Source organism: Microchirus variegatus (assembly GCF_963457635.1).
Source record: "Microchirus variegatus genome assembly, chromosome: 14".
NCBI lineage: Eukaryota > Metazoa > Chordata > Actinopteri > Pleuronectiformes > Soleidae > Microchirus > Microchirus variegatus.
Window position 1 is genome coordinate 10,469,826 of NC_139815.1, and position 14,976 is coordinate 10,484,801.

The 14,976-nt window shown below is 41.7% G+C and overlaps 1 protein-coding gene across 1 annotated transcript in view; it reads right to left on the minus strand.

Annotated features, from left to right (window-relative positions):
* The window catches only part of adamtsl5 (ADAMTS like 5), a 32,208-nt gene extending 19,797 nt beyond the window's left edge, over positions 1-12,411 (minus strand). Inside the window, exons 1-2 of the mRNA XM_083900978.1 lie at positions 12,180-12,411; positions 2,872-2,947 (exon numbers count right to left, since the gene is read on the minus strand). Coding sequence (XP_083757104.1) covers positions 2,872-2,947; positions 12,180-12,199 — 96 coding nt within the window. The 5' untranslated portion in view covers positions 12,200-12,411. The remainder of the gene's footprint in view (positions 1-2,871; positions 2,948-12,179) is intronic.
* Between the last annotated feature and the right edge of the window lie 2,565 nt (positions 12,412-14,976).

The window sequence follows — 14,976 nt, forward strand, 5'->3', positions numbered from 1 at the left end:
AATATTAACCAAAATCTAAGAGGCAGAGGTACTTATGTGCAGAGAAGCAACATCATCGCAATAATTAAAGACTGACTCAAACTGGAGATCAGTCTGGTGAAAGTCACTGTACTTCCATGGTGCACTTGCGACAGGGAGAGGTTAAATGAAGAGTCCTACTTGCACTTTGTGGTCTCACCATTAGTTGTCATGTCATGTCAGGTGAGGGATGATGTCTGGGTCATGCAGGACACTCAACCACTCACTCGCTGTGATTTATCCAGAGAAGTTCTCACTCAGACATTGACCAGAGATTTGACTATAGGTCATTCGCAGACAAAGACAAAGGTCTGGAGACTGTCTGGAGTGACTTATGTGGACATTTCTGTTCTTGCATACAGCCTTTACGGACAATTTCAGGAACATTTCTGGACTTCAGTGCATGCTTAAAGGTAGCTTATGTCTGGTTATTCCAGGTGGGCCTGGGGTTAAGACTGGTTAGGTGACAACAAGACAAACAGTGATGAAAGATGGATGAGGTAGTAAGACAAGGAAATGTGGTGCTGCGGCAATCAGAAAATGGAAAGACCAAAAGGGTGATGGCTTATGGCTACACAACCATTTCCAAGACGAAATACAAGCCGCTGCTGCAAAAACAATCCAATCAGCACCCGCTCTGACCTCAGTGATCAGCAGACACTCACATCTGATGCTGTTCAAAGTGCTGTAATTGGTTTATTATCTAAATGAGTAGGGTTTTCCAATGTAGAACTTGTGGGTATGGTTTTACTCCTCACAAATTAACTTAATCACCAAAAGAGTATTTAGAAAAATGCAGTGGCAGTGGCAAGAAAAACTGTTAGAAAGGGCCTAAGCCTTTTCCTGGTAGGTTAGGACTACAGCACCTTTGTGCATAAATGTAGCATCCTCAACATCACCAAATCAAAGAATGTCTTGTTTGGTCCATAACCAACATGCCCAGAAACTTTCACTAAAATCAGTCATTGACATTTTGAGTTATGCTGCTCACAATAAGACAGTGTTGGCTGTCAAGGTCTCCCTTGAAAAAAAAAAAAAGGTTCTTAATTATAATGGGACCTTTCTGTTCTTAAATAAATAAAATAAAATAGACAACCAGAAAAACAGATGTAGTTCTGCAGCTGTTTAGAGCTTTAACCCTCTATTAGCTAATTGCATTGGGTTTTTTGGCACAATTAAGTCTTGTTTACTTGCGCAAGGAACAATGGCGTCAACTTTCACAGACAGGGTGCGCCACCGACGAGCCAGCGGCACAGAGTTGTGCATAGTCAATGTGTCAATCTGCCATTATCAGTTTACAAATAAATTCTGTGGATATGCAGGAAGTAAAACATATAGTAGATATTAGCCTCATTTTCTCCAATGCAATTCATCTGCACCAGCCATGATGGAGTTTAAAACAGTTCATCCTGATCTGGCTTGTGTTTCAACCGTGGGTGTGTGTGTCTCAGCTAAGATAATAATGTTGCTTCTTATGTTGCTGCATCAGCTACATACATGTAACTGTTGTGAAGCCAACAGCGTGACACAGTGTAGCTCATCAATTAATTCCACAAAGAAGAAGAATGTGACGCAGTAAACAAAAAGCAACAATGGCGAATATCCAACATTCCATTTTCTTTCTTCTTGGCAAGTGGCTGAAGAAGATGAGCCTTGTTTGAGAGAAGGTTGCACAGAAAAAAAAAAAAAAAATTCGTACCGTCACACGTAAATGATGATTCTCTGTCTCGACCAGTCAAGACTGTTGTTTGTCTGGAATGGACCACACTTTAGGAGTCATACAACTGTGCTTGGTACCGCACTGAAAGGGTACCAAAAAACTGAGACTGTACGGATCAGTTATTTTGGTCCCCTTCTCAATATTTGAAAATGGAAACTAGTGCTGAGCACGGTAACTGCCTTACCAGCATCAATGTTAACGTATGACACGTCTCCATGAAGACTGACCGGAGAAAGACTTGCATGACGTCATGTTTACGTAGAGTCCAGGCACCGTTTACCAGTTAGCTGCGCTAGCTCCTTTAGTGCCGTTAGTGTCTGTTTATTAAACAAAAAGCGAAGCAAAGCACAAAATACAAAATAACCAGCATACCTGTGTACTGTGTATGTGTGCCTCTGTTTTTAAAGTTTAGCGTTACTTTAGAGACTCGTTTAAACCAATCGGGAGTCACGCAAACATGACGTCACGCATGTATTTTTCCGGTCAGTCGTTGCGGAAATGCGTCATGCATTAAAGTTGACGGCGCTAACAACGTTAACGTGCCCAGCACTAATGGAAACGTAAATAATTGGACAATGTACCAAACTGGACTGTACCACTTGGTGGAAACGGGGCTAAAAAGTGAGATGGATTTATATCAGGTGGATGACTCTGCTTGGATGATAACAAAGCTGGATATGTGCAGAGTACTTCTGCCCCTTAATATAAAAAAAACATCCATTTTCTAAACTCTTTATCCTTTGATGTGGGTCATCACATGTAGAGACAAAAAACTATCCACTCTCACTCTCACACCTATGTAAATTTAGAGCTTCCAATTTGCCTTATCTGCATGTTTTTGGACTGGGAAACCGGAGAACCCTGAGAAAACTTTTACCAACGATTTTTTGGTATGTACATGTCAAACATAAAGTGATAAAGACATTTTTATTTTTCAAGCTATAATTAAGCTTAATCTTTGATTTGGGAGAAGAAGACAAGATTTAAAAATGTCACTTTGGATTGTGTGGAAATGCGATTAGCATTTTTCTTCAATGTTGTTTCCGATCAGCTAATGAAACAGTTTCCCGTTACAGAAGAAGGTTATGACTTAAATGAGTGAACTCTGGTGTTAGGTGTTGGTTTGAACTTACGCTCTGTGAGGAGGACCGGCAGACGGGAGCGGCCAGCAACAGGACAAAGGTCACGACCTGGCACAGAGTCAGCTTCCTGACACGGAGAGAAGAAAGAAGAAAAAAAAACACCATCAGTCAAGCTGATGACATCACCCTCGTTATTTTTCACATTACATACACATGAATGCATGAATTCAGGAGTGAACATTTAAGAGCTGTAGCAGCAGAAGGCAAGAGAGGAAAATGAAAGAAAAGTCATAAGTGACTGATGATATCAATGGCACAAACAGGCTGCTGCCCTTCTGTGAACCCTGATGGTCCAAAGCCAAGGTCAGGAGTGGCCCCCCATTCAGTGGGTATCATTAATTCCCCCCACACGACTCCCCCACCCAGCAAACACGATCTAACTAACTCTCACAGTCTGAGAGGCAGAGGGGTTGCATGTCCAGCTATTATTGAATTGAATTGAATATGTGTACATTTTCAGGGATTGTTAATGTTTCACTGTTAGTTGGTTGATAATTTTAATAAGTACTTCATTATTTGACAAGTTTCATTCTGTTTTTGCTGGGACACAAAGAGCACAAAACAAATGTTAGGGGAAGATGAAGCTGCACTGAATCTTCAGCTGAACATAGTTCCACAACTCAGGCAGAGAAATAAAATGCACAACATTTTCAACCCTCCAAGACAAGATGACAATAGGCTATAATATGATATATGTGATACATGGCCCACGATACCAATAATATCACGATACGATGATTCTGTGATAATCACGATATTGCAAGAATCATATAGCGATACATCATGAAATCTGTGGATGGGGCATCTTTCTCCACCATTATCCCGCTGTAAGCTCTTCTTCAGGTAAGCCAGGTAACTTCAGCCCAAGTTTCCGCATTCATTTGTGCAGCTCAACCACGAGGAGACAGGAAAAAGCGACGTCCTTCAAGTGAAACTCTTTACGTTAGAACGACGTCGTTCATGAATTAAAACGTATGTCTGCATATTGATTCTCGTATTGCACGAGGAAGGATGATGACATCCATTTTCTAGCACTTTATCCTCCATGTCCGGGGGGTGCTGTGCCAATCTCAGCTGACATAGGGCGATAGGCGGGGTACACCCTGGACAGTTCACCAGTCCATCGCAGGGCAATATCGAGATACATACGGTCAATTAAGAGTGTCCAATTTACGTAATTCCCATATTGCATGTTTTTGGACTGTGGGAGTAAGCCGGAGAACCCTGAGAAAACCCACGCACACACGAGGAGAACATGCAAACTCCTTGCAGAAAGGCCCGTGTTCCCTTGAACCCGGATCTTCTTGCTGCAAAGGCAAGAGTTCTACACCAACCGTGTGGCCAGGACATCACCAAATTGATATTTTGACCCACTCCTAATAACAAACTTGCAGACCTGTTTGGGGTTTTCAGATGCACTACCCAACCTGAAAACACTGACTGACGGCATTCTGATGATGCTACCAGGTAAGACCTCCACTGAGCCTTGTATTGAGTGCCTGTTTAACAAGCTGTCTCCTCTCTATCTTTACCTCCAGGCAAACACTGTGAGGCAACTGTGAGACTCAGTCTCTCCCTCTGACTCATCAAAGGATAAGTGCCTTTTCCTGAGAAGTGCTGGTGATTCTTGGAAAGCCCCTCTCTTTGATTGCTTCCGAGCACTGTGCGGCTGTGTGTGTCACACGTTTAATAGTCTGTTTTGAGATGGAACATGTCATTTTCATTAATGAAGGACGTGCGGTGTTTTGAAGACGTTAATCTTCTTCCTCCTAACTGTTGTCACATCTAACGTCATCCTCCATCAGTTTCCTGTCTTCCTTTCATCCGTCTCTGTCACTCCTGTCTCCTTTTTCTCTCCCTGAGCCATAAACAGATCTGGTCCAGAGAGTTAGGAATAGCTTTTGGCTTGGTCCCAGGTCAGTAGCTGTTCTGTCTAATTAAATGATACACATCTCCTTCACTCTTGGTTGAGCTGCCCTTCCCTTCAGAGAGGGGAGCTCCCATCCTGGCCTTACATGGGGGAGTTCGTATCAGAGAAACAAAGATGGTCACGCTGACCAAAAGATGTGAGGAGCTCTAAAGTACGATTGATGTAAAGTGGTTTCACTCAGATTTCATTTTGACCAAAGAACCACAGAGCATTCACGTATGCATGTGCAACTAAATTGTGTGATTGGTAAGATTAAGGAAAGGTTGTTGGTTAAAGCTCCCATAGTGTGCCAATCGCACATATATGGAGGTCTAGCTTACATACATTAACTTGTTTTTATGGTCAAAAACCTCCTAGTTGCTGTAATGAGCCGATAGAAATCTCTCCTCACTGAAGCTCTCATCAGCCGCGGTGTTTCACACTGAAATCTCACCCCCAGAAGACAGACTGTGTTGTGATTGGCCAGCCAGCGTGAGCTTTCCCAACTGTCTTGTGATTGGCCAATACCCAGAGTTGACGTAATCATCACACCAGCTCTCAGAAGCACAGCTCCTCCCTCTGGAACAGTGGATGCACTGCTACTCATTATCAAAACATTGTTTTAACAATATTTAAAAATAGCTTTGTCACGTTTATGACTTTAACCCGGAGTCAGACCCAGAGTCAGAAGACACTGTCGCTCGTGAAACACCTCCACAACGGACGCTCTTCTTCTGCGGTACAATGTACGCAACCGGATGTGTCCGGACTAGTGCCTGGACCAGGAGGATCCACTGTTCAGGAGAACCGCTGTTTACGTAACCGGACCGGGTTTTTTTCAGAGATCTCACTGAGCCCGAGATTACAATACAACACAGCGTTCTCAGCAGTGGCTGAACTGTTTGTTTAGAACCTTCAGGGCTTCATAAACGAGGTAATGGCGCAGATACACACCAAAAAAACAAAAATTGTTAAAAAAAAACGTTAATTGGAACTTCCGGTCTAGGTTCACTTTAATGACTTTTATCTCTCAAAATAATAATAAAAAGAAACATTTATGGAATGGGTGGGTGTGCTTTCCATTTACTTCACATTTTGTGAAAACTATGGACTGAAGTAATCTGTGATAACGACATACTTTCCCTCAGTTTGACTTCATCTGTAGTATTTAGTATGTTGGTGAACATGAAAAGGTCAGAGTCTCCGGTCATTAACTAGTCAGCCCCTCACTGCAGGGGCCCATACAGAGAGGTGAGAAGGGTCAGCCCGGTCTCCTCCTGCTCTCATTAAGACTATAGCAGCACATTAGTGAATAGCTGCAGGGCAGGGTGAGGGAAAGGGCTTTCATCAATATGAGATTATCGTTGTTTATTTTGACTGACATTAGTCGCTCACATGAGGACACACCAGCTACAGCCGGCACAAACAACAATGGATCACTTTTAAAGAAGTAACACAGAGTAAGACTGAGCGTTCATTTGAATATCATAAAACATGAAGATTTATTTCAAATTGTTTGTTTAATGCAACATTACAATGTACTATTGATCACTGAAGATACATATATACGATAATCAAATCGTACATATTATTAATGTGTTTATCCTTGGTTTTCATTCTTTATTAAACTGTTATAACTGTTTTTTCTGTCTGTAAAGCACGTTATAGAACCAAAAATAAACTTGTTTAAGTTGGTGACTGAGTTGTGTAGGATTAAAAAAAAAAAGTCTGTAAATGGTTGCGTTTTTTTTGGTTGCAAGTACTTGTTTTGACAACAAGATTCTAATGTTTTCAAGCTCCAAAGATTTCCTTACATCCTCATAAGATTCAAATGTGTTAGTGCGGACTTCTGTTTCCAATTCAGTAGAATTAATCTCCGTGCCAGTATGTAAATAAACGAAACCATCCTTTGCTCCAAGCTGTTTTTCACTATGTTCGTATCCTGAATTCCCAGAGCTGCCACCAAGGGGTCTAAAGAGGTCTATGCTGATGCTGGTGAAAGCCCTCACACCAATATAATAATACATTTAATTATTATATTAAAGGTCCCATATTATACCCTATTTCTCAAAGTTAACCGAGTTCCCTGGTTTCCTAATGAACATGTCTGTGACGTGCTTTGGTCAAATACCATACCATAAGGACGAAACTTAAGGGACTTAAGGGGAAATGACATCAGACACAGAGGTTACTGGGAGCTAACAGCAGTTAGCATTTAGAAAAGTGATCATTTGCAGGCTCTAGCAGGCACATTGCGTCATATATAACATGTATCCACTGGACAGACAAATCCTCTGAGGCTGGAAGTTTGTGTAGAACTCTGTGCTGCACTGTGGAGCCAAGAATAGAACTTTTTGCGGACTTCCTGTTTTCGGATACCGTTGCCCTCGCCAGCGCTCTCGTGTGTTTTGCGGACAAAGCGGAGCTCCTCGAGACAACAATTCCAGGAATTTAGCGCAATGTGACGTCCCAATGAGCGTGGAAGTCAACATCACATGTTTTATCTCCTGTACTTAGACTGAGGAGGACCACAAAAACATGACTGAGTCATCTTTTGTCACACTGACTGATAGGACCTCCAGAGTCCCAAATATAAGGATTTATATGACTAAAAGGTCGATTTTGCTAAATATGGGACTTTTAAAGGGGTTTTCAGCATTGGCGTGTGAGAAACAATCAGTCCACATGCAGACAGTCAGGTGACATAACCTCCATCCATCCCTGTTCTCGTTTATGCTCCTGTGATTGTGACTGAACTCACAATCCTTTCCTTGAACACACCCACATACACACAGGTAGCTCACACAGTCCCACCCAACACAAATAAACATCAACTCTGTGCTGTTTTCGTGCGTCAGGCACACTGACGCTTTCTTGCAGCAGCGCAGGTGGGAATGCGTCCTCTGACCTCCAAGACGGTGCCGAGTCAAGACGAGTCATGTCAACACTGGAGACACCTGACAGAAAGATCTGGGCTCTTTCAGCAGCGTGTTCATGTGGGATCTCCATCTAAGTGCTTTTCTGTATGGTGCCCCATTGGTGCTCTTTTTTTTTTTTTTTACAATTGTCTGCTCACCCACAGAGTTTGGAAAAGCAGTAGGTCTTCCAACCAGAGGCCAGGCTCGACCTTTGACCCACCATGAGATTTAGCTGTGACCCACCCAGCCTTTAGGAGAAGCCTGGTGGAGGGTCTGATGGTTATATGGAGCACGATGCTGAATGAATTGACACAATCTTTAACAGATGTTCAGTGTGAGGCCTCTGTGGTCAGCTCTGACCCCTGGATCTGTATTGACTATGAATGAGGCAGCAACAATCGAGCTGAGTGGCCTCACTCAGACTGCATTAACAAAATTAAACACAAGTGGATGGTCTTTGTGTCTCAGCAGCTGCTTCACTTGAAGATGTAGTAAAACATTAGAGAGAAAATAAATGAAATACCATTGTGTGTCTGGACAAAACACTCGACAGAGTGTTGCGGCGAATCACTAAAATTAAAGACAGACATTTGTTTTCATTGTTACTGGTTTTGTTGTTGCCAAAATGTCTAGTTGCGGTCTATCGCTTAAGTACGGTCCCTTCCTTTTTTGCTTCAGTTCATTCATTTCATTTCACATGCTTCTTCCACATCAGGGACAACCAACGTGGTACAGCGTCATACCACAGGGATTATGAGATTATCTTTTCACAGCCTCTCTGACTACAGCAGAGCCTCTCACATCATCCACGGTCATGGTCGGCAACATTAGAAACATGAGCACATGCATGCAAGTCATATTGTGACCAAGAAACCATTAACCAAAAACCATCAAACAAGATAATAAAATTATTTACATCATACAAGACTAATTACTTCCAACAGTGAAGCCTCTTTGAAAAAATTAGCAGAAGACCACAGACAGATTTACACCTTAAACTTAAACTAAATACAAATACTCTTCTTGAATCTGCAAATGTTCTCACACGAATCATAGTCAAGTCTCCATTAGTTTCATAATTAGAGCTAAAAACACAAATGATCCAATGATAGAAACCTTAGATCTGGATCACCACCAACGCAAATCAATTATTCCTTGGCAGTAAGCCCATGAGTCCATCAATTTCCATGGAACTTCTTTCACGGAGGGGGTTTAAAAACATCCTGCTGGCAGACAATGAAAGTGGGTAAAAACACAACCCTAATCCTTCTTGTAAACGAGGATTTCAAAAAGATCAAGCAGGAGATCCTTATCAGGTTTGTGTTCGTGCAAAGACACACAAACACTGCACAGAAAGTCTTATCAGGCTGAACCTTGAAACCAGACAGTGTCCATCAGTGAGATTACCGTCGAGTTGCTCAAAGAGCGTGCAAATGAATCAGGACCAGGTTCAAAGTAACAAAATGAGCAGCAACTTCAGTAACTCAGAAGGTTGAACAATCAGTGACCTTTCCTTTGACTGTAGGACTGGTAGAATCATTGGGCAGCAGTGAAAATAGTGTATCGCAGCTTTAGCCTGTTTGATTTAAACCACTGTCAAATGCCACACAACGCTGATTAAACCAGCTCCACACAACTCTCTCTGTGTTTCTCAGTACGTTTCCATGCCATTGTACAGTTGTAGACTATGCCATTCAGTTGGACTAATGCTCTTGTCCCAGGATAATGCACTACTGGGGAATTGTTAGTATAAGGCGGTCGAGTGCCATTCTGAGTCTTCCTACATCAAAGAAATCATTAAGCTGCCAGAAGACAAAACCAGTCTCCTGGCCAGTCCAATCAACCTACTGGCCTGAATTCCACCACATTTTCATCACTGTTGTCTTGTTCTTCTGTGTAGTGGCTACATCTATCACTTTTCCATATTAGCAGAGTGGTGGGAACTGAGAACCCATGCAGTAGTAACTTGACAAGCAATCACATTATCTCGGTGTGTTCATCCGAAATTAGATTTTCTACAATTTCAGTTGGATGAACATCATTATTTTCAAAAGTCAGTTAAAGGCGCCATATTTAAGAATGTGGACAAAAACGGTTTCTACACTCAAATACAAAATACCGAGGTCTTCTAGGTTTCGTTTGATGATTGGTAGATGTCGGTAGTTGGCGCCACATGCCAAAACATGATTTTCAAAACATAAACATGATTTGCAGTCTGCAAAAGATTTTTTTTAAAGCAAATATTTTGTCTGTACCGTTGTTGTTGGTGAGCTCAGTTTGTTATATGAACATTATTTCTGAGTCTCTGTGACATATTAGGAGGATTTTACAGCCAGTTGCTTCAGATTTATTACATAATACACCTTTAACAGCGGTAAGAGCTTGTTGACATTGCGGTGCTGCACAAATAAAGTGATTATGTTTATATTAAGACAGAAGGAAGGACGCAATAGTAACATTGTGCCAGTAAAGCAAGAAGGCTGTAAACACATTGGAGTATGAGTGAAGAGGACAAGAAAAAACCTTCAGAATTTTGAAATGTACTGCTCAAAAAACCCTGTCGTTCAGTAGTTCTGCACTGTCACTGTATTCACAAAAAAGCTCCCTCAGTCACGTCTGATAGTATTGCTTGACACAGCCCGTTTTGAAGGTGAAGGTTGCAGGATGAGGATCTATTCACAAAGAGGCACGACTGCAGCTTTAGGGAACAGATGAGGCACTCCAGGAGAGAAATTAGTACAAAACATTATTATGCTTGCTACAAAATATCTGACTCTTGGAGATGTAATATTCTGATATTTGATCCTTATCCACACCACTTTATTAAATACAGATGTTTTCCTTCACTCATGTTATTGTAGAAGTTACTTTTTCGAGTATCACTTTCATTCATTCAGTGAAGGTGGGCCATGAGTTACCAGATTTTAGAGGTAGCCAATTACGGCGTATAAAAACTGTTGTCGTCGCTGCTCTTACTCTGAAGATCACAAACTAAGCGACAGTAGATTCTTCTCCACGTTCTTCAACACCGTCTGAGGATAAATGTCAGGATTGAGAGTTTGCGTATAAGCCTGAACACGTTACCTCAAATAAACCTTCAGCAAATACTGTGTAGCTATGTTGTGTCTCAGATGCTGTGCAGATGCATATGGGACTTATTATCGTATATGCCTGTGATGGTACATCTGTAAAAAATGAATTTACTGCCTCCACTATTGAGGACAAATTTCCAGTCCAAACAGCAGACGTTATAGGTTTGAATAACTATTTGGCTTTTGGGGGAAGTGGAGGAAACAGACACTTAACAAAGATAGTTTTTTTGGTTTGTTTTTTAAAATAAATAACACTGATTTCCTGTCTGAGATTTAAAAGTCCACAGGGAAGGAAAGAAGCTAAATTCCTCCCCGCGGGACCCCGTGACATCACTCTATAACACCTCATTACGGTCCTCCTTTTGAAGCTATATGCTCAGTGTTCTATGGAGAGTAGATTAAATGTGTTCATGGGGCTGATGGCTCCCTCCAAAACAAACACGTCTCCAGTGAGATTTCAGAGAGACTTAAACCAAACCCTTAGAGACTGACAACAGTCCTACACATTTCTCCTGACATCTTTACATCAAATGCAGCCCAATAATCATGAGAATAATCATGCTTGAATGTCTTGAGAATAGATCACAGGAAGGTCAGCCTGTACTGTTTGGACCGAGAGAAGTAATCCAGGAGAAGAGACGTAGCCGAGGTCACTCGAAATTTACGATTATAAGAGCGGGATTTGAGAGGATCAGGAAAAAACTACACAAGATTCTGAGCCTCCACAGCCTCCTGTGTTTGTGTGTTCTCTGCAGCAGGGATGGATTAGATCAAATATGGGCAGGGTATTTATAGCCAGTGACATTTAGGAGACAAAGGTGGTGTTGCAGGATGGCTTTGAATCTAGAGGCAGAGAGTTGCAATATCACAGATATCAGGAGGAGGATTATCTCACCCCGACAGCAGGAAGTAGCCTGTACAGCAGAATGGATGTGACCCCCTGGCCCCAGAGAAAACATACATCATGCTCCACAGGCGACTGCTGGATTACCCGGCATGCTTCAAGTCACTTTGATGGAAAACGTCTGACTAAGTGCTGTGACAAATGAGACTTCAAATCTGCACCCAGAACAAAAAAAAAAGGGGGAAACACGTTTGAAGGCACCACATTTCTCTTGGCTCCTGGTCTGTAATGAAGTTAGACACAGAGCAAACATTTCTAAAGAGAAAAGAACTGTCCCTGGAATTCATCACCTCCTGTCCTTCACTGCACTGCAAGGGATATGTTAAGGCTTTGCAGCTACCTGCAAGTAACATTACTCAACACTTTTCCCCTGAAATGCAATTTAATTTAAAAAAGGGAAAGACCTGTCTGAAAAGCATCTTGAAGAATGACCCCTTGACCTCCCGCAGCATTATACATTCACATCCAAGCGTTACCTGCTCAGTGGAGAGAACATGGTAGAAACGTGTGGACTCGTCTTCAGGTGTTGTTGTTACATTCGCGGTCAGGTGCACATCTGTTCCCGTATCATGGTGTGTGACGCTGCGGCTCAGACGCACAGTGCATCCCGGCTGCAGGCTGCTGCGACGCGCAGATTTCACAAACAACATCCATGTCCAACTTTCTCCTGGATTTCTCTCACTTCTTCCTCCTCCTCTTCAAAGAGACACTTTAACTTCTCCCTCTCTCTCTCACACACACACAATCTGAGTCGTAGAATCAAACAAAACCCTGCGTTACCAAGGAACACGTCTACTGCGCTTTAATATGCAAAAGACAAGCGAAGACGTCCTGTTTCTTTCTCCGCATCAGCTGTGCGCCTCATCCAAGTTATTCCAAAATGCGCAACACTGCCAAATTGCGCCCTTGGAGCGTTGTGTTGTATGAGTATTCCTGTCGCCTGCAGGCAGGTGAATCTCAGTCCTGTGCGGAGAAACTCCAGTGTCCGCGTCCCTGACCCTGCGTTTGTCCTTCCTCCCGTCCCGAGCCGAACAAGTCCAAAGTGTGCCAAGTGTGGCAGAGAATGCTCGGTAAAGACCACGCGGAGTCACCGGCAGCACTGTGGCACCGTCCTAAACTGAGTGAGTGAGTGAGTGAGAGAGTCTGGTGCAGTAATGTCGACTGTGCTCTCTCTCTCTCTCTCTCTCTCTCTCTCTCTCTCTCTCTCTCTCTCTCTCTCTCTCTCTCTCTCTCTCTCTCTCTCTCTCTCTCTCTCTCTCTCTCTCTCTCTCTCTCCACCTGCGCGCTACATTCCCGCGGTGCGCACGCCTCTCTCCTCCCACCACAGCCCAGCAGGTGACACAACGTTCCACTTAATGATAATTAAAAAGAAAAAAACGAAATATTCAAATGTGTCAGTCATATTGCCCGCATTGAAAATTACTGAAGTGAAAATTGGTGATAAGAAATGCAGTAACAAGTTGTTGTTTTTTCCTGATTTAAATCAATAAACAAAGATTGGTGATATTAAACGGTTAGTTTCTTGAGCTTCAGAGTGATAGATCCTCGTGGTTTCTGTCTGACAGAGACTAGAAACTACTGAACATTTATTTTTTTCTCTTGTTCAATCACAATCCAGTTTTTGGTTTATTAATTGATGGTAAACATAATTATCTTATATTGACAATTTGAAGTAAATCAGTCCATAAATGATTTATGTGAAACTAAGTCTCAGTCTCAAAATCTCAAAATCCTTGTTGATTAACAACATATACATATATATATATATATATATATATATATATATATATATATATATATATATATATACCCTCCTGGACTATATTGTTTTATATGCAAATTTTCCTAATTTGAGTTTTTGTAAAGAAGTCTTTCGCAAAGGAACTGAACTGAACTTGAAAGGTTGATTAACTATTGACTGTTTACATTTAAAGGCGCCATATGTTAGAATGTGGCCAAAAAAAGTTACTACACTCAAATTCAAAATACAGAGGTCTTTTTGGTTTCGTTTCCTCCGCCATTGTAGCTCAGACGTATAACTGGCAACTCGTGGTTGCTCAGCAGCTGAGACTCTACTGACTGCAATGATTGGTAGACGGCGGTAAGTGGCGCCACATGCCAAAACATGATTTCAAAACATAAACATGATTTGCAGTCCGCAAAATATTGTTTTAATGCAAATATTTTGTCTGTACTGTTGTTGTTGGTGAGTTCAGTTTGTTATATGAACATTATTCCTGAGTCTCTGTGACATATTAGGAGGATTTTATGACCAGTTGCTTTAGATTTATTACATAATGCACCTTTAAATAAATCCCCAATGATTGTGAAAACTTCCCAATTTACACAATACATTTCACAGTATTATCATCAATTCCATTTAATCCTGTCTTCGGGTTGAATTAATGAATCATTGTACCCAAAAGGGACCATCAGAGAAGAGCTTAATCCAGTCCAACTTGACTGAACCAGCTCCCATATACAGTATGAGTTATTGTCAGTATTACTGTACACCTGATCCATGTGCTTCAGAGATAAATAATGTGCTTCTCTGACATCTTTATCATTTCCCTGTTGACCTTCATACCCCAGTGGTATGTTGAGCTCGGTGACCTCACATAACTGAAATTACTTTTCTGGAAATCCACACAGTCTGGACAGACTGTGACACACATAATATGGTAAATGTGTCTTCCCACGCTGTAACCGTGGCCTCACAAGTTGCACTTGACAGCAGTAATATATCAGGACGATGCATCTACTGTGTCTCACTCATAGTCTGAACAGTCAGAATAAGGTGGAGCCATATTTATGTACTGAAGCTTGGATGCGGACTCAGTATTCATTTTTGATGGATTCATTGTTTACTTTATATTTAGGTTAAATGCAAGTATCCACATGCATCCATGGTTCTCTAACTGTGGTACGTGTGCTACACTCTTAGAAATAAGGGTTCCAAAAGGGTCCTTCTACAAGGGCTGAGGTTCTACCTGGAACCATTTGCTTCTGAAAAACCCTTTCCCGAAAAAAGGGGTTTTCAGGGGTTCTTGGTAAGACTAATGGTTCCAGTAAGAACCATTTTGATCCAGAGAACCCTTTAAAACCCCTTTCCTGAATAAAGGGTTTTAAAAAGGAGCCAAAAGGGGTTCTCCTATGAGGACAAGCCGAAGAACCTTATATGGCTCTACTTAGCACTTTCATTTCTAAGAGTGTATATTATACTTAGATTTCAAACTTTTCATACCTGAGAAAATATTGAGCTCTCAAAGTAAT